Here is a 21,243-nt window from a genome sequence, read left to right on the forward strand (position 1 = left end):
TTCCTTGAAGTTTTCGCCTCAAATACCGCCATCACGCAAGTGTGCGTGGCAGTGTGGTGTTAAACACCTTTGATTTTATTGATCCTTGACAATTCACTTGGACTTCCATGACTCCAAGCATGACGAGTATGCTAAGTGCTTATTTTTGTTAACAAGCATTGGTTACTTGTCGCCCATTCTGTTCAGAGCGCTTGAGGTAGTTTGAGTGAGGAATGTTTGCTGTAGGCTCAGATACTTGAACACTTGGTCACCAGTTGGTGGCGCTATTTGGGGGATGGTACAGTCTTGTTGGAGGAAGTACGTCACTGGGGGAGGGCTTTGGGACTTTGTAGCACTGCCCCTCTTCCTTTCCATGGCTGTGCTTTGTGCTTGTGGGTAAAGATGTGCTCTCCCAGCATCTTACTCTAGCTGTCAGCTGCCATGCTCCGTTGCTCCTCACCGACATGCCATTATGATATGCTCTGTCTCTCTGTCTCAGTTTCTCTCTGTCTCTCTCTCTCTCTTACTGTCTTTCCCCTTCTCCACCCCATTTCTCCTGCCATTCCCTTCCCTCTCCATTCATTACATCTCTCTCTCCTTCCCCTCTTCTTCCCCTTCCTCTCTATTCTCCTTCCTCCCTCCTCCCTCCCTTGTCTTCCTCTCTCTCTCCCCCGCCCTCTCCTCTCCTTCTCTCACTCTCCCACTTCTCCCCCTCTCTCCCCTCCCCTCCCCTTCTCCTATTCTTCCTGTCCCTCCGTTCTCCTCTCCTTCCCTTTCCCTCTCTCTCTCTCCCCATCTCCTCCTCCTTCCCTCCTCCCCACTTTCTCCCTCCTCTCCCCCTCGTCCCCCTTTCCTTTTCTCTTCTCCATCTTCCCCTTTCTCCCTTTCCTCCTCTCCCTCCCCATTCCTTTCTCCCTTCTCTTACCTGTCCCCTCCCTTCTCCTCACCCCACACTGTAATTTTAAGTTCAAATAAACTCTTTCTTCTATAAGTTGCTTCTGATCATGATATTTTAGTACAGTAACAAAAAAAGTGATCAACATAGTGACTATTTCCTTTATAGAGTCCAACCTGTCCCCTCCTGATACCTGGGCTGCACAGATAGGTCAGTGGGGGGATAGCCAGACCATTCTTGTCTTTGCTTGATTCCTCTATAGGAGTACTCACTGAGCTCTGCTCTGTGCCTAGGATGTGGCGGGCATAGTGGGATGATGAGTCAGGTGTGGTCCACTGGCTGCCAAGCCTAAGCGCATCTGTGGATTCAAGCAAGCAATTAAAAGCCAGTGTGGTGCTGTGGTGACAGGATACAAAGTAAGCTTGGTTTGAGGGCAGAGTTACAGAGGAGCTAGTTCCTTGAGTGGTGCACTTGAAACCTGAGCAGAAACCTTGAGTCATGCTCTTCCCAGGAACATGGCCCTGGGTAAAGTAAGCCACCCTCACCCATGTGCATGCAGGGGCCCTCAGTTAAATGTACAATGAGAGGACATAAAATAGGGAGATCTGGAAAGAAGAAGGAATTTGATGGGAGTAGGAGGATGGGAGAGGATAATGTGTGTTCCGGGGTGGAGGAACATCTTATATGCATGAAACCTTTAACAAATAAATAAAATTTTAAAATAAAAAAGTGTGAGTAACGGAGTAAAGGAGTAATGAAAAAAGACATTCCAAATCTACCTCTGTCTTTTGCATACACATATATGTACATACATACACACATATCACACACATATACACATGTGCATATGCATGTACAGACATAAACATACAAGATAGACACATGCACACATGCATGCATGCATGCACACATACACATATATACACACACATGCATGTATACACACATACCCCCACTCTCTCTCTCTCTCAGTCACTCACTCACTCACACACATTTGTATTTATTTGAAATAACTGACTTTGCTTTGAAAAATAATCAAATAGTTGATTTGATCGCTGTCTCTTGGTATCTGTGTGAGTGGGCCCATGTAGTGGGGGTGTGGTGGGAGGGTCCAGTGAGGGAGGTGGTCTGCAGTGACTCTGTGTGTGTGGCTTTATGTTGGGTCATTGACAAGAGACAGACAGCAGATACGTGTGAAGATGGTTATTGGATTAGTTACTATGCCATTGCTGTGACAAACTACTCAACCAAAATAACTTAGGAAAGGAATGATTATTTTGGCTCTTGGGTTTGAAGGGCTTTAGTCTGTTGTTGCAGGAAGGCATGATGGCAGAAAGCCTCTATCTATGGTGGTGTGAGTCTGAGGCAGGGCCTGGTGTCTGACTGGGAAACAGAGTGAGTCAGAGCCTGTTTGGGTGTGACTTTCAAAGATCCACCCCCAAGTGGCCTACTTTCCTTGACAGGCTCCACCTTGGAAACAGTGCCCTGAACTGGAGACTACGCATTCAAAATAAGAGCTGGTGGGAGACATGAGATTCAAACCGCAGCTCAGTCAGTTTAACTGGTAATGCCAGTTCCTAAGGGTCAGGGATGGATGGATGTTGGGTGCACAGACAGGCTTAACGCCCCCAGAAGAGATCTGGTGTGAGGTAGCTGCCAAAATGTCCCGAGGGGAAAGGTGTCAAAAAAGAAAAATCCACACTATTAGATTTCTCTCTAGCTACTGCTTGCTTTAATTAGTCTGTGTTTATCTTCCATGTCTGGATATGGATCATCGTTTATTTTTTATAATAAAACAAATCTAGGCTTTCTCAGTGATAATGACAAAACAGTTGCTATGATAGAGAATAGAGAGAAGGAAAAAAAATCAAGAAAAGGAATCCTGAAGGAACCACATGTTTCACGGAAACCAGGTTCACCTGGTAGTTCTGGCTTGTAGGCCTCATCGGTAGCCTGTCTCTACACTTCACACTACCAAGCTATCTACTCCTCCAAGGGATTTTTATTTACATTTTTTTGCTCATGATAATGATGGAGCCTAAGGTCTCATATATACTAGGCAGTTGGTGAGTCACTGAGTGACATATCCAGGCCTAACTTTTAATTCTTGGTGGGAAAGAAACTAGCGTATATAGCTTTCTAGACCTCCACTTGACTATTTCATCTTGGTTGTCTCCTTTTATACTTCTTCCAGTGTTATTACAAGGCCCTAGCTTCTCGTCTCTGTGGTAAAAATTATTGGATATTTCACTCACATAAATGAATTGGTTCTCAAAAATCAATTCTACTTCAGTACTGTTTTTTTTCTCATAAATTATTTTCAAAAGATCAAATAGGGCTTGAGAAGGAGCTAGGGAAAACACTTGCTGTAACATCAGGCATTTACAGACTTATTAAGGGAAATGATGGCTTTGTTGCTTTTTATCTAACATCAGTTGAAGACTTAAAAGTACTCAGGGCTGGTGTTTGGTCAGGGAGGACTTGTTTTGATTGGTGATAGCAAACATGCACTTATTAGAATCTTTCTTCTAGTCAGTTTATCGACTAGTCATTTCAACTTCTTTTGAGCGTTGTCAGAAAAGCCCTGCATTGTGGCCATAATCCTATGTGCCTCTGCTCTCATTCTTGCTAAAGGATGGAGTCAATTACACAGATCTGATGCACTTTATGGATTAGACATGTTAGTTCAAGAATCTCACCTGGTTTCATGAAGATAGACATCTTTAGTGGATAGCCAATCTAAACAGTAGAGGCATCCAGTTGCTATCTGACTCACAGCCATTCTTTCCCCTCTTCTGGCTTGCAAAATACTTGTCTGTCAGAGAGAAAGTGAGTCAACATAGTATTTGGTTTAAGTAGTTATTAAATTTTTTTCTGTGGCTTAAATGTGTACTTAGTTTTTTTGAGCTAAAATATGTCGATGTGTTCTCTGTGAACACAAGAAGAGGTAAACCACTGAGGATTTCTTTAGGGTATCAGAATAATGAGCCATTTTCCTGGAGTTTGCTAACTCTAAGCCCAAATCAACCTTGTTTCCCATTCTATGCCTTCCTCAACAACTCTTCCCTACTAGTAAAGACAATTTAAAAATAACTACTGTGCTTGGACACAGTGGTACAAGCCTTTACTCCAGGTGGATCTCTGAGTTCAAGGCCAGGCTGGACAACATAATGACACTCTGTGCCTGGATTTTTCAGTCAGTGTGGGGTCTCTGACTAGTTTCAAATTCATAGTCCTGCTTACTGGCTTTACCAGTCTTTCTTATGGAAGAGAAGATGTTAGTTCACATGGTGGCTTTTATAAAATACATCTAAAATGGAGGCTTGTGTTTCTTTTAAAATCCCAACCCCAATATGTCCTAGTTTGGGCTGATTTATGTTGCAAAGACACAAATAGCCCTGTGTTCAAACGTTTCACTGTCTTGCATCTTGCCCTTTATGAACAGGGAGTAGAGGCCTGAAGGATGTATTTCAATTAGTATGCAGAATATGTTTTCACTTTGTTTTGAGAATGGAAAATATGCCATTCCCTTAGTCTGTAGTCCAAACTGAAGACTCCGTGAAATGTTTGGCAACTATGCAGACTTCATATGGGAGCAGCTAGAGATAGGTAACTTGCTGTAAAACCAAGGGCTATTTGAGCAGCTCAGGAGAGATAAAAAAAGGTAACCCAGCGTAGACATTTCTGAGAAGTCCAGAAGGGTAAAAAGGCCATTGACATAGGGTAGAAGTTAACATGGAGGGGCAGGCTTGCCTATGTCCAAGGCCAATGAGAATCATTTGGTGGAGACAACCAACAGATGAGAGAGGAGAGAGGTTCATAATTAGAGGACAGGACCAATCACTTGACATTCAGTAACTCATTTCTGAAGTCTTGGAACACAATGGTGGAACAATTATAAAGTTTTATGTACATGTGTGTGTGAGTGTGTGCATGTGAGTGTGTGTGTGTGTGTGTGTGTGTGTGCACGTGTGTGTTATGATAATGTTTTCTAGCATAGACAGGAGGAAAATGAGCCTTAGGGAATGGCCAGCATAGCAGTGGACAGACTAACTTCCACCCAGCCTACTTCTCTGACTTGAATTTAGATATTCTGCACTTTATCTGAACATGCAATTAATTGAAGAGTCCAAAACCTTTGATTTATAACAGTCCTTCTTACAGTTTTATTTTACTTCATTTTATTATTTCATTTCATTTCATTTCATTTCATTTTATGAGTAGCCTGAGAAACCACATAAAACCCAAACCAAACCAAATGAAAAGCAAAGCAAAGCTCACAGAGAGGAGCCCTGACTTGGGAATATGTCCTTATGGTGTTTCCCTGGAAAGTGGGGATGCTGTCCAACGTTAGGGCACTTACCTAGCACCTGAGAACCCCCAGCCTCCATCTCTTACAACACAAAACAAAACCCACTGGATACTGCCCAGCACAGGTCATGTGACGGGGAGAGGCTTTGACCAAACAACCGCCAAGGTAAATAGTATGAGGTAGAAATTAAGGGTAAGAGCCTGACCTCTTACATTTCCTGAAATGATACTAATTTAACCCTCTTACTTCCATTAGGACACAATGACTACATGTGTCCAGCTACAAACCAATGCACCATTGACAAGAACCGGAGGAAGAGTTGCCAGGCCTGCCGGCTGCGCAAGTGTTATGAAGTGGGCATGATGAAAGGCGGTGAGTATAGCTCCCTAAGCTGGGGATGCCTGTGCTGTGGATACTGGGCTGCCTAGCTGCAGTAGCCCAGGGCTGGCTCTGTATCAAATAGAGGCTTAGTAAATCTCTCTAATTTTAACTACTCTTGGTTTTTCTTTGTTTTGGGGGGGGGTGTTCGTGATACATAGTATTTTCTTTTTAATTCAAAGCAACTAAAACCTGAGAATTCTAACATACCATTTAATGTTTTATATTTCCAAAGTAAAGATTGCATTTTACAGCAAAGGCATGTGGGAGGTACCAGGTGAAGAAGGACTATACCATGCCTCACTCGGGGAAGGTATTGCAGTTGCTGTTGATACAGCTAATGCTAGACAGATAAGATTAGGTGATGACGTTTCCTCAACTGAGACCTCTATATCAGAGGATGAAACAGTTGCCAAGTCTCTTTTATCAGTGCATATTATGGAGGAAATCAGAATTCCAATCCAAAGGCATTGAAGAAGCCTAGTGAGCTTCATTCTCCATAACCCCAGTGTTTCATGGGATGCTGGAAGAGGTTGTTGGGCTGCTGGCTTCCAAGAAATCTCCAAGCACCCAGGATTTGTCACACTGCTTTATCTTGTAGTTGCTGGTGTGTGGGTGCACAGGCATGCACTCTCCTGGCCCCTTGTGTATTCAGTCTCTTAGAGTTTTTGTGCATGGGATTCTAGAGTAGGATTTTCTTGGGTGGGGATTGTTAAATGATCCTAGATGTGGTTCTCTTGAGACCTAGGGTTGGAAATCTGACCTACTGAACACTGATTTCTGTCTTGGGTAGCCTTCACTGTAGTGACAGAATGAATAGGTACCCGCACAGTGGACGTCACGTCCTAGATGCATTCAGATGTCTCCACGGTGACACTGAGGGAAAAGGAAGCTGGAGAGGAAGCCTCTAGAAGTGGATGAAGCTTGTGATGAGCCAAAGTAACCGATGAGGGCAGGGACACATGTGGAAGTCAGAGGATAGCTTTAAATGCTGTTTCTCTATGATCATCCACTTTTGTTTCCAAGTCAGGGTCTTTCGCTGGCCTGAATCTACTCAATTAGGCTACACTGCAGTACACCTGGCCTCTGACTGTCTCCATCTCACCATTGTTGGGTGTATCATTTTTTTTTCAGACTCAAATTTTACTTTATTTACAGGAATGACTTTGTAGCCAATAAAGCTAAACAGATGGGGTAGAAATTTCATAATTTTTAAGTTCCTGAACTATAAGGTGAATTTGAAGTATCATGCTACAAATAACATGTGTTTGTCCTTGTAAAATGACAAAAGTAAACCCCTATATCATAGCTTTTGTTTACGCAAAAGGCAGAATTTTACATTTCTTGAAGCCCAAAGGTGTCAAAAGAATTGGGTGTATCATTAATAGTTATTTTGTCTCATTGCAGTGGCAAAATAGACCGACAAAAGCCACTTAAGGGCAAAACATTGATCTTTCACCTCACCCTTGAAGGGTAGATTCTGTCACAGCAGGGAAGGGAGAGAGGGCATCAGAAGCTAGAGATGTCTGACCATAATGCAGTCACAGTCAGGAGGCAGAGAGCTGTGAGTGTTCACAGCCAGTTTGTTTCTTTCCTTTTATGAAGTCGAGGACCTTATCCCACCAAATAGTGTTACCCCAGAATTAGGGTGAGCCTTTCTATCTCAATTAAGTCAGTATAGAAGCTCCCTCAAGGACGTGCACAAAGAATTTGTCTCCTCGGTCATTCTAGACCCTATCAGGTTGATAGTCAGTAGTAGCCATCACATTAGGATGGCTCAAATACACACTCAGCCTTTTTCATGTGTGCTCTGGGGATTGAACTCAGGTCCTAATGCTTACCAGAGAAGCTATTTTCCCATTTAGCTATGTCCCCAGCACAAAGGAAAGCTAAGTTTTAACTGATTAATACCAGGACAAAGAGGGTTAAGGAAAACCAGGAATGGAGATCAAGATGAAGGCATAGTTGGCTATCATATGGATTACCATGAAAGATGATTTCGTTTCATGGCTAGAACTGGGATGCAGCATTTGGAATAGTCTCTTAGAGAAGAGCTGAAATGTTGAACTTATGCTTTGTGTGAGGTATGACTATATGTCTTAAAAAGCAGCTTGAATTCAGAGGGTAATTAATTCTAAGAATTGAACAGTCACATTAAAAAAATGACACCTTGAATCATAAATGGATTCAATATTTAAGGACTTCTTCGTTTTTCTTTGTACTGGGAAATTAGTCAGGCTTAATTAACCTCACAAAAAGCTTCTACCGTGATTTGACAAGTGACAGGAATGTAGCAGCTGCACGAAGAAAAGTTCAGGTAGGAATTGGACGAGGACAGCGACTCCCAAGTTTCTTGTTCGCTAACTGCAGGTAACTTAAGCCAAGATCATTCTCTCTGAAAGATGCAAGAATGACTTTGTAAATGTCTAGGGCATTGAAAAATGGGATGGCATCTGTACATTGACCCTACCTTCTGAAAAACAATCCTATTATTTTTGATTCTAAGTAATATTCAGACAGACTCATCCTGACTGAATAAATATCAATATGGAACCCTTGTTTTTGGTCTAATAAAAAAAATTCAATTTACAAAGGCACAATGTAAGTCTTCTGTTTTCAAATAGGAATGCAGATAGATGCCAGAAAATATGTTATGCTAGCCTGCATTGGCATGCACTTGTGTGTATTTATCTGTGTATGTGTGTGTGTGTGTCTGACAGCAGAGTGTGTGTCTGCATTAGGGTTCTAGAGCTTCTGTAAGAAAATGCTACACCCTGGGTGGTTTAAATGACAAAATTAATTTTCTCACATTACTGGAAGCTGAACATCTAAGGTTCACAGGTTAGAAAAAATGTGGTTTCTAGTGTAGGCTTCTTTTCAGAACTAAGGTATCTTTGTATAGCATTTTCTCTGCCTATACATTCACCTTTCTCTTTCTTAGAAGGACAACAGTTCCTGCAGGCTAGGTGCCTACCCTTATGACTTCATGTAATCTTTTTAAAAACAGTTTTAAATTTTAATTCCATTATACATATGTGGGTACCTTTGATTGAGTATACGTTTCTTCACTGATTGCATGCCTGGTACCCATGATCGGAGAGAGGCATCAGATCCTCTGGACCTGGAGCTGCAGATGGTTGTGAGCTTCCATGTGGGATCTGGGAATGGAATCGGGGTCCTCTGAAAGGGCAGTCAGTGTTCTTAATCTCAGACTCACCATTTCTCCAGTTCTGGCTTAATTTAATCTTAATTATCCCCGTAAAGTACCCGTTCCAAGTATCATTTTGGATGCTTAAGGTTCAATACATGAATTTTCCTTTGGGGGGTAAAATTCACCACTTTATAGCCTGGCTGTAAGGAAACACTACAGATCAGTTGGCTCAACTATATAAACCAGTCTTGTCCTGGTACGGGAGGCTGGAAGCCTGTGGTCTGTTTGGCAGCTGTGGTTTCTCCTGGTGCCTCTCTCCTTGGCTTGCACCCTGCCACCTCCCCCGTCCTCACATGACCTTTCCTTCGCCCACACACTCTCTTCCTCTTCTTGTAAGGACATCAGTTATACCGGATTAGGACCTTACCTTTATGACCTTGTTTAAATTTAATTAGTTCTTCAAATGCCCTGTTTTTTAATGATGGATACAGTCTAAGGTCCTGGGGGTTGGGGTTTCAAAATACGAATTCTGCAGGCACAAGATTCAACATTAAGTAGTGTCTTTTTAGGGTTCTCCATCAACTGACCAGGGTCAGTCTACTTGCACTGAGAATGTGCGTCTTCCTGGCTGTTTCTATTAATATACATATACTTTGAGATATGTTTTACCATAAAACCACAGCCTGTGAAAACATCTCATTTTATAAAGTCCTGTATATATTTATAAGGTCATTTATAAAGACCTATATATATTTATAAAGTCATTTATAAAGACCTATATAAAGTGCCTTTTGTAAAACTGTATCATTTATTGCACAGGATACCACATATAACCTTATGACACTATATGTATCAAGCTCTCCTAACGTTACTCTGAATAAAGACTTAATTTATACCTGGAAGTAATCCTAACTATCTACAAAATTTATAATTGTAAAAACAGCTGCAATTGAATAGACCTTTGCAAGGTTATCCCACGGTTCACAATATTCCAGTCTCTTTACCAGGCTGGATACCAATTGGGATATTGCATCTCTAAATACATAGCAAAAAATTAATTGTGTTTTAGAGTAGGGCTCCATACACTTACCAAAGATCTATTCTAAAGATCTAAGAGTGTGTAGTTTAGCTACCTGGGGAGATATTTTCATGTTTTAGTCCGGAGATACTCATCATGAGTAGATTTGTTCAGATTTGTGGTTCCATAAGACACAACTGTGCCAATTGGGACACTTCTTAAACTTAGTGCATGCACTGAGCTCTTTGACTTGGTCATTCTTCCTTCATCAGCTCCTCCCTTTCTCTTGTAGATTGTTGATATCTAATAATGACTAATAATGTTTGTCATTTAGGAAGGTCCTCCCCATTACCCCATGCTAGGTTAGATTTCTGTGTTCTTGTACACACAATACAGCATAACTTTCTGAGAGATGCACCCTCTAGTATTAGAGGTCTCCAAGTTTGTCTGTATTCTTCTGTAGTTTGCAAATTTCAGGCTGGCTGATTGGAGTTCTTTCTTTGCCCTATTTAGCACTAAAACAAGACACACAGCAGAGGCTTAAGAAAACTTCTTGAATAAATGAATGAACAGACTCAATCTGTTTGAATAATTATGTGTTTTTATATGCAAGGTATTGTGGGTAAAAGGGGACTTACGCATAAGACCCTTCCAGCAGTGTCCTCACAATACAAAGACAACATCTGCATGCAATAGAAATTCAGAAGACACGTTGAAGCTTGACTGTGTCGGAGGATGGATGGTTTAAATTACAAAACATCAGATAGAGTCAGAGTTCCAGATAGTTGCTTCTGGATTTTATCCAACCCAGCAGATCAATTGGGCCATTTGATTTTCAGAATATATATTGCTTCCTGTTTAACAGGGTTGGTTAATAGAAACAGGGCAACTTAAGATGTGAAACTCCAATTCAAACACTGGCTCCTGCTCAGAACTGGTAGGCAACTATGTAAGAGTCACTTTACAAGCCATGCTGATCTCAGGTGTAAGTCACCATAAACAATTTCTGCTCAACTACTTTGTCTTGAAGAGCACAAATCGCAACATATAAAAATACTTTACAAATTCACAGTCCTACAGAAGTGTGACTGATTACATCTCTTCCATGTTAAAAATCCCTTACTTAAGAACTTTTTCATCTGCTTGTTGTTTTTCTAGTATATTTTCCAATTGCTGGGAGATATTGGCAAGGGAGACATGTCTGCTAAGTTAATCTATCTAATTCCTTTGGAGGGTCAAAGCGTGGCCTAGATATCCATGCCTTTAAATGCCTTTTTGCTATCTATGCTGTGTACAGCTGCATGAAGGGTGAGCTTTGTACTTTATCCTTTGATGAAGGCAGAGATTTACAGAGATTTGTCACAATAGACCCAAGACATGTTGGCGCCAGCATCCTCCTTTCGCAGATGAGGAAATTACCACATAGATGTTGACAGACACGCAGGGCTCATTCACTAACTATTCTGGCTAGGTTCCATCACACCTTGCAATGAAATTTGAGACAGTAGAAGCAGTGAGCTAATCCTTAAGTATCCGATGGCAGTGTTGCCATCCAAAGTCCAAGAGTATTCTAAAGTGATACATTTTTTTTTTAAAGAGAGCTGCTCTATTTTATTCCTGGGATAAGCAGGAGTGGGAGCTTTTTTTTTTTTAAAAGATTTATTTATTATTATACATAAATACACTGTAGCTGACTTCAGACACACCAGAAGAAGGTGTCAGATCTCATTACAAATGGTTGTGAGCCTCCATGTGGTTGCTGGGATTTGAACTCATGACCTTTGGGAGAGCAGTCAGTGCTCTTACCCACTGAGCCATCTCGCCAGAGTTGTCAAGCAGTTACCCTTTAATGTTTATTATAATGTTTTCATATCTGTAGAATTCTGGGTAATAATAATTACTCAAGGGATTACATAGGATCAAACCCCACAATACTTAAAAGAGTCAAGAAAAGTTTAAAAAATGTTTAATTTTAATTTCCAGAGTCTACAATCATTTCCACCAGACTTTGCTTTTTTTTTCTTTGACAAAATTCTCCTTGTTGTTGAGCATTATACAACACAGTGAAATAAGATCATATTCACACTCCATTCATTCCTTTCAGCTTCCCAATGTGCCTTCACAACTGTTTTTTTTTTTTTTGACAACCCACCAAGTACAATTAGTTTTGACTATATATACACAGGTGTAGGACACTGAAACCTATTAGCCACATCCCTAATGGAGAGGGGAATCTCTCTCCTCAGCCACTAACTTCCAGGAGCTCCTCAGTGAGCTGTGGGGCTTGAAGATCATCCACCCATCTTGATCAGCTCCTAAGTCTTATGCAGTTAACCACAACGACTGTGAGCTCGTAATTTCAGTAGCCATGTTGTCTTACCCCACATGTCTGTTACACTCTTCCCACCTCGACTTTTATGATATTGACTAAGCCTTGGTGGTGGTGGGTTAATATAGATGTCCCAGTTTGGGCTGAATACCCAGTCTCTCATTCTTAGCATAAAGCAACAAATTAAAAAAATGTTATAAATTTATTTTTTCATCTCTATTTTTATCTATTTTAACCTTTTCCCAGGTCACACTGGCTTTTATATGTGTGTGGTCATATGTTTTTGTTACTAGGATGTTTATAGAACACCCTAAACTCAATTTCCTCAAACCAGCAACCTTTTCCCTCAACAACGCTTTATTGGCAACTTGCCCCATCTTATTAATACTTCCACATTTTAAGGAATTTAGGCCATGACTCCATCGTTCTTCAGGCCACGCTTTCCCAGAATCTGAGCTAGTCTTGCCATGGTTCTGCTCTGCTTTGGTCTGGCCGTCCATCCTCCCAGCTTACATTGGAGGCTTGCCTGTTTCCGTCCAGTCCAGCCCATTCCATCTACCGTGGTTCCAAGGGACAAGGTCATCCGCCGCCTCTGACTGCTCTCTCCGTGTCTGTCAGTCCTCCTCCTGTTCCCTCCACTGTAACCTCACACGTGTTTTTGCTCGACAGCCCCACGTCTGTGGGGATGAGATGCCTTCCTCTCCTCAGATCCTTTGCTTCCTACCGCCTCCACAGGGAAGCTTAGCCGCATTCTATTACGCATGCGCTTGGCTCTCCTGCTCCTGCTTCACTCAGTGGCTGTGTCTTCTTATTATGTCCCGCCTCTTAATCTATAGCATTTCTATCATCTAATATATTATATAATTGATTTCAGAGTCATATAAATTAGGTGTCTGCCTTGACCAGTAGAAAGGAGATTCCCAAATGTACAGTAGCAACCGCCCTTCCCCATGCTTGGTTGTACTTCCCATGATTGGTTGCGGTTCCTGTGGTTCAATTATCTGCTGTCAATTGGATCCAAAAGATACCAAATGGAGAATTCCATGAGCAAACCACTCTTTTTACATTTCATAATTTTTCAGAGTACCATGATGAAATTTTACTCTGTCCCCCTTTATCCTGTATAGAACATAAATCATGGCCTTGCTTGGAGTATCTATGTTGTATATATTGCATGTACAATAGTCACCCAATAGAAACAAGAAATAAGCTCTTGGATCAACTGAGAAGTTGCAAAACTTGTATTCACAGAAAACTAATGTGGTAGCCTGTCCCTACGCCACAATGCCTCTGCCATTTCCCTTATTTCTTATTATATAAACATTGCAGCCTTTTGTATCATCTTAGAACTTGAGAGAACTCATGAGAATAGTACAACTGAGAGGGATGGAGGGAGGGAGGGAGAGAGAAGGAGAGGGAGAGAGGGAGAGAGAGAGAGAGAGCGTGCTATTACATTTTCATACTACTTATTGCAATATTATTGTTCAATTTATGTTGTTCATGGTTGCTAATTTCTTCTTTTATTGCTAATTTCACAGTTCCTAATCTACAGGTTAAGCTTCATGATAGGAATGCATATGTAGAGAACAATGTGGGCATTCCTGGAGCCCTAGACCAGAGAGTGCCCAACATTAAGTATTCTCAATCAATCTGGTCTGTTCACTACTCTAAAAAGAAATAAGCCATAGTGAAAACAAGAAAATGAATTTAGTATTCATTATGGACACACAGGGAAAACAAGGGGATTTACATCCTCAGCTGTTTAAACAGGGTGAGCACTGGGGTGAGCGACAAGCTGCATGCACAGTTAGGCAGCATTGTCAACTGTGGGTTAGTTGATCATTATCAGTCTTGGTTTTGTGAGGACTTGCTGGAGCTAGAGGGGACAATTCAGTTACCATTGTGTGATGTTCGCTTTGTGCTTAGGGAATCAGACTCCTTTCTTGTCACTGGATAACAGATCTTATTTATGGGGTGCAGACTCATCAGACCACAGGACTCTGTTGTTTCTGGACTCCAAGGTAATTTGTAGTGAGAATGAGTCAGAGAACAGCATACATTTTCTTCAGGCTTAGAGCAACAACTAGAGGAATCTGGGTGCCATTTCAGTGATGTGAAACCACGCCTTACAGAAGCCCCCAGTCAGGATGTGTGACTGCTTGCTACCAAGACTCACTAACGGAGCTAGGCTCCTGAAAGCTCCATACTGAAAGGCAAGAGTTAACTTCTACAAGTTGACCTCTGCATCTACAAAAGCGTGTGTGTATGTGTGTGTGTGTGTGTGCATGCGTGGTGTATGCATGGTGTGTGTATGTCGTGTGAATGTGGGGTATGTGTGTATTTGGTGTGTGTATGTGATGTGTGTGTGTACGTGTGTGTTCTTGCACATGCGATAGCTGGCAATCTGTTGCTTGTACTAGCTCTGCAAATCTTGAAGACATCTTAGCTTCTCTTAGCTGGTATCCACAGCCTTAAAGCAGAAAGGTTTCCATTAGTTCAAATGAGTACTCCCTAATCGGTTAGTGTTCTTACATTCATAGTCCAACAGGAGCCAGACACATAAATTGTAATGTAGTGAAGGCATCGGGTATAAAACAAAGAAATTCCCACTCCTGTCCTTTTTCAGTTACCTGCTGGGATCCTGTAGGCCCAACAGCGATGTAGCACTTTTTGGCAAAAGTAGTCTCTCAAGCCAAGTAGGGCTTGGCTATATAGTTAGTTTTCAGCATCCTTTGAAAGTCTTAAAATATATACCTCGCAGTTTATGGGAGAATAGTCTACCTTAAATAAATCAGGGTTTGTGTATAATGTAGCCAACAAAAAGTTAAACCACCTATAAATTAATAGAATGAAGAAATACATCTCAAAGTACAAGCATGGAATTATGAATGAATTATGAATGAAAAGTCCTATTTTTCTAATTAGGAGAACATATCTTCTCTGTACTTTTTGCAGTATAGCAGGATCTTATTTTGGTCACCAATGATGCACAGTAGGAAGCACTTGTCAGTCAGGAGATTGATATTCATTCTACACTCTCGTGTCTGGAGATGAGCTGGCTCTTTTGATTAGGGTGTCTTGGAAGACCTTGGTTCAGTTTGTTCATCTCTCCTCTTATGGTCTGGTTCAGGAATGTTCTCATGATAATGGCAGAGGCCCAGAGCAGGACAAGTTCTAAGCCCATCTGAAACCTTTGCCTGATGACATCAAATCCAATGTCTGAGAACATAGGCTGAATGAGACATGGGCTTCAGAGTTATGTGGAACAGGTTGAAAACCTGGCTGCATTTGTTTTATAATCCATCTCAGCCAAAAAAAAAAAAAAAAAATCGAGCCTTTAAGAGTGTAGACTGCAAAATACCTAAGATCATTGAATATTGAAGTTCTAAGAGTATGTCCACCTCTGTGCAATAACAAAGCATCCAAAGTTCTGCACACACACAACTTCTATTAGGGTGCAGAATGCAGAGGTGTATTTTACTTTCAATTTTGTCTCATACATTTATTTAGCAGACATGATAATGTAGAAAACTCAAAAATAGTAGAGGTAGGGTATATGGCATATTTTCAGATACTGTTGCTTTTACTAATTTTTTAAGGGGTGAGGTGTGTGTGTGTGTGTGTGTGTGTGTGTGTGTGTGTGTTTGCTAAAACTAGTTCTGAATAGGGATTTAAAAGTCAACTAAATACAAATCTGTTTTCATCCTTTGGTAAAAATTCACAGTATATATAAACTACTTTTTTATAAGCATACTTTTTATACATAAATTATAAGAGTAATTTAATTTTTTAAAAATTTTCAGTTGACAAAATCCTTTAATTTTACTTTATTCTTAAATTTTTATTTTCTTTATTTACTATTCCTATTGGTGTGAATGTCTGTGTGTATATGTCAGTGTGTCTGTGTGTGTCTCTGTGTGTCTGTGTTTGTGTATGATATGTGTTTATGAGAGTGTACAGTACATATGTGGCTGTGTATGAGCAGACAGAGGACAGGTCTGTGCAGATGAATTCTTTTTTCTGAGGCTGATTTCAGAGATTGAACTCAGGCCATTAGGCTTGAATGGCAAGTGTTCTTACCCAGTGAGCCTCCCTGCTGGCCCAACCAAAGTATCTTAATTAGTAAATATTAATTGTACACATAAAGATGTTTTGAAATATATAAACATCTGTGAAATGGTTAAATCATTGTGATTAATACATTATCTCACAGTTTGGAGTCAGAAATGCCCACACTTAATTCTCAACTATTCAGTACACTGTTAACTTACTTATTGCCACCATTTTGTTTTTGATAAACCTCTTATTCTTGTTCAGTTGTTTTGTGTCCCATGGCTGTTAGGTCTCCAACATCACTTGCCCACCCTTGCCCCTTGCAGGTACCATCGTCATTGTTGCTTCTGTAACTTTGATGCTTCAAGATTTCACGTGCAAATCAAGCTTCATGCAATTTGTCTTTTTGTGTTTGGCTTTTATATCATTTTAGTAATCCCAAGTACCATCCACCTTTTGCAAATCTTAAGTTTCTCTCTTTTTTTAAGCTGTACGGTTTTCCATTATGATGTCTATACCACATTTTGTTTGCTTGCTCACCTGTAAGCTCAGACTTATTTTCAAATCCTACTTTATTTAAAGCTCTTAAACACTTTAACCTCTCTTCTAACCCACCAAGCAGAGGAGGGGGAGAAAGAAGGTTAACAGGAAAAGGGACCCATTTAGAGGCTGGGCCGATTCCACTCTTTCATAGTCAGGGTACCAGCAGGATACCAGCAGTCCAGTTCAATAGCAAACAACAAACACTAAACTTGAATCAGTAGAACACGATCCAGGAGAGACTACAAGGCTCTGCCAAATCTGCACGAGTCAGTGGAAGTAGCCAGAATCAGCCAGAATACCATGAGAACTTCTTTGGTGTGTTTCTCTCTCTGAAGCGAAGATTGGCGATGACCAGCAAAGCATTGCACAGCATAGGATTGCAAGAGAATCCTCTCAGTGTTCATGGCATTCCATTTCTATTCTTTCTAAACACTGCATGACCTCTCAAGTGTCTGTTTTCAGCAAAACATTAGGTGCCCTCTCACAAGACTGCCTCCAGAAAAACATCCTGTGACACAACTGAGGTGTTGATGAAACCAGACATTCCCACTTCATTCACCAGTTGATATACACTTAGGTTGAGTCTACATATAATTACAAATAATTCTTCAAAGGACCTGGGATGCAGATACCTTTTGATACATTGTTTCCATTCTTTTGGATGTGCATCTTGTAGTGGAGTTGGTGGGTTATATGGCTTGTCTCTCTGTATAAATGTTAGAGGAACCCTCACATTGTTTCCCATAATGGCCTTTAACAATTTCCATCCTTATTACATTCCACAAGTTTTATCTACATTCAGGCCAATATTTCTTATCATTTATCGCATTGCAGACAGTGACAGCAATAATCTTGAAATGACATTTCATTGTGTGTTTTAACTTCTACTTTCTTGATGGTGAATAATCTTGACCATTTTTAAAATATTTTTTCCCCTGTGAACTGTTGGCCATTTTATTCTTTTGAGAATTATCTGTCGCTCAGTTTTCCCTTGAGTTGGCTGCTTTCTTGCTGGGACTGATCTGAGCTCCTCATGTATTTCCGAGCCTAACCCATTATCAGATGCATGGTTTATGGACATTTTCTTCTATTTCAATGATTCCCTCCCTTTTATACTCATATTTTTTAGTTCTACTAAACCTTTTCAGTTAAGTGAAATCCCATTAGTCTACTTTTGTCTTCATTTCCTGAGCTTTCAAGACTATAGTAGGAAAACAAATTGCTGTCTAGACCAGTGGAACTTGCCTCTTCATCTATTTTTCTAGTAGCTTTCCAGCATCAGGGATTTAAACTTTACTCCAGTTGAGCTGATTTTTATATATGCTGAGAGTTAAAGGTCTATTATTGCTCTGCATGTGGATATCTGTCTCCTCAGCATTGTTTGTTGAAGAGACTGCCTTTTCTCCATTTCATATTCTCTGAACTTATGAGGAAAATCAATTGACTATAAATACATGGAGTTGTTTATGAGTCATTTGTTTGTTTGTTTGGTGTGTCCATTCGTATGAAATTACCATGCTCTTGGGATTCCAGTACTCTGGAAGTCAGTGTGTTATTTCAGCCTTGCTCCTTATCTTCAAGATTGGCTTGAATAGTTACAACTTTTTGTTTACATATGACTTTTAGGATTATTTTATTTTTCTTTTTTTACAATTACTCTCAAAATTTTGATTCAAATCACATTGAATCTATAAATCCACTTTGGCTACTGTGGATATTTTAACAATATGGATTTTTCAATTCCATAAACATTGGATGTCTTCTGATTTACTAGTATCTTCTTCAGTTTGTTTAATTAACACATAGTTTTCAGTGTGTAGCTTTTTTCCTCCCTTGGATAAATATGTTATCTTTTATAGCTATCCTAGATGGAATTGTTTTCTTGGTTACCTCATTATTATTGCATAGAGACACTACTACATATTTCTAGACAGCGTCTCATGATATAGACCAGGATGGCCTGGAGTTCACCATGCAGTTCAAGTTAGCAGATTTTTTCCCCAGAAGGCACAAAATGAAGTAATTTTATTAGTATTAGTATCATTACCATTTTTAAATCACAGTATTTTTTATTAATTATTTATTTATTTACTTCACTATCATAGCAGTTTTCCCTCCCCCTCTCTTCCCAGTCCCTTCCTTTTACCTATCCACTCTTTCCCCAATCCCCCCTCCTCCTCTTTGCCTCAGGAAAGGGGAGGATTCAAGGATATCAACCTGCCTTGGCATATCAAGTTGCAGTAAGACTAGGTACATCTTCTATTGATGCTAGACAAGGTCCTCTAAGGGCAAGCAATTGGGTGACCTTCTCTCCTCAGTTTCCCAAGTGCTAGGTCTACAGGCACATGTCATCACACCCAACTGATACTGGGTTTTTATATGATAATTCTGCATCCTAAAACAGCACTAAGTTTGCTTATTCTTTCCAACTTTTCTGTGTGTGTAGTATTTAGGGTTTCCTTTATATAAAACAATATAAAGCATAAATAGGCATAATTTTACTTCTGGTTCATGTATTAATCTATCTCTACCTATCTATCTATCTATCTATCTATCTATCTATCTATCTATCTATCTATCATCCATCTGTCTACCTATCATCTATCTATCTATCTATCTATCTATCTATCTATCTATCTATCTATCTATTTTTTACTTAATTGATGTACTTAAGACTTCCAGCACTATGGTGAATAAAAATGAGAAGAGTTGACTTTGCCCCTAATCTTAGGTAAGGAATATTTCAACTTTTTATGATTGAATATAGTTGTCATGGGTTTGCATACAGCCTTCAGTGTTTTGAGGTAGACTCCTACACTACTAAAGTTATTGAGAGTTTTTATGAAGAAAAGCAGCCAGGCTTCCTTTTATGGAGAAGGGCAGTTTTGTATTCATTGAAATGATTATATATCATTTTTCCTTTATTCTTTCAATGTAGCATGTCATATTTGTAGGTTTTAAAGATGTTGAGGACAATTAGTATTAGTTCTTTAAATATTTGGAGAGTTGTTCGCAAAACTCTTGGGTCCTGAACTTATATTTTATGAGTGACCTTTTGGAACTGATTCACACTTCTGACTCATCATTGCTTCGTCTTTTATGATTCAATCTTGATGATTATGTGTCTCAGGAATTCATCAATTCCTTCTGTTATTAAGGTTTATTGGTATGTCCTTATTGACTGTGTCCTCTGTGTTGCTGTGTATTGTGTGCAGTTTTCTCTAATCTATTGGGTCTTCTGTCCTTTCTTCCTTATCTAGCTAATACTGTTCATCTTAAAAATCAACTCTTAGTTCTATTGATTTTTTTAAACTTTTTTTTTTATAATCACTATTGGTTTTTGCTCTTCCTTTATTGTTTGACTGTTCTTACCACTCTAGGGCTTAATTTGTTCTTTCTTATTTAGCTTTCTAGAGAGTAATTTCAGGCAGTTAAGTACCAACTTACTTCCTTTTTCTTTGCACCCTTCCCCCCCACTTCTCTCCCTTCCATTTTTCTTTCTCTTTTAGTTTTGACACAGACATTTATTACTATTTCAAATATATCTCAGACTTGCTTTTGTTACACCCTGTAAGTTTCAGTATGATGTATTTCCATATTTTTGTCTGATGACTTACATTTCCCCCTATTGAACTTTATGTCTCATTGAATAGTTAGGAGCATGTCATTTAATTTTCATGTTTTTGTAAATTTTCCAAAAGCACCACTGTTGCTGATTACTATTTTTGTGGTGCTGAGGTTAGACATCACACAATTGGTATGATTTCAATCTTGCTAGATTTGTTCAAACTTGTTTTGTGGCCTAGTGAATCTATTCTGTATCTTGTGATGAATGTACATAAGTTCTGGCTGCTCTTAGACAGATGTTGTACGCTCATCTCTTTGGTATAGTTGTGCTCAAGTGCAGCTCAAACTTAAACTTGCTTTATTGATTTTTCTATATGGATAATATGATCATTGTTCAAACTTGAATATTAAAGTTTCTTGTATGTTATAGCTGTGCCTTTTTTTTCCCAGACAGATTGATAGTTGTTTAATATATTTAGGTTCTTGGGTTTTGGGTTATACTTATTTGCAATTATTATATTATTTTGATGAATTGACACTTTTGTCGCAAAAATAACTTTCTTCTCAGGTGTTAAGTCAAAGTTGATCTTATTTGAGGTAACTACCCTTTCTTTTCTTGTGCTTCTGTTTTCATGCAAAGTTCTTCCCTATTCCTTCAGTCTGTCTCTGTGCATTCTAGGTGCAGTGCATATCTTGCAGGTAGCATACAGTTGGTTTTTTTTTTTTCTGTTGTCCATTGTGGTATTACTGAGAAAATGTTATGTGGGTGACCAGAAGGCATTTGGTCCCTGGAAGCTGGACTTATAGGCAGTTTTACACTGTCTGATATGGATACTGGGAACCTCTGAAAGTGCCCTCTGAAAGCGCAGTTAAGCGCGTTTAACTGCCTAGACATCCCTCTAGCTGCATGAACAGATAGTTATACCTTACCTTGAATATTAGAAAAAATGCTGGGAGTGTCTCAAGAATGAGTATGATTCTCTGAAAAGTTTTTTTGCCTTGTCCTTGCATTGTTTTT

At 39.7% G+C, this 21,243-nt stretch overlaps 1 protein-coding gene across 4 annotated transcripts in view; it reads left to right on the top strand.

Annotated features, from left to right (window-relative positions):
- Positions 1–21,243, top strand: part of Esr1 (estrogen receptor 1) — a 381,713-nt gene that overhangs the window by 178,385 nt on the left and 182,085 nt on the right. For all 4 annotated transcript variants that reach the window (XM_031354125.1, XM_031354128.1, XM_031354126.1 and 1 more), the window contains exon 4: positions 5,442–5,558. In XM_031354125.1, coding sequence (XP_031209985.1) covers positions 5,442–5,558 — 117 coding nt within the window. The remainder of the gene's footprint in view (positions 1–5,441; positions 5,559–21,243) is intronic.

The sequence above is a fragment of the Mastomys coucha genome, unplaced genomic scaffold, assembly GCF_008632895.1.
Source record: "Mastomys coucha isolate ucsf_1 unplaced genomic scaffold, UCSF_Mcou_1 pScaffold5, whole genome shotgun sequence".
Taxonomy (NCBI): domain Eukaryota; kingdom Metazoa; phylum Chordata; class Mammalia; order Rodentia; family Muridae; genus Mastomys; species Mastomys coucha.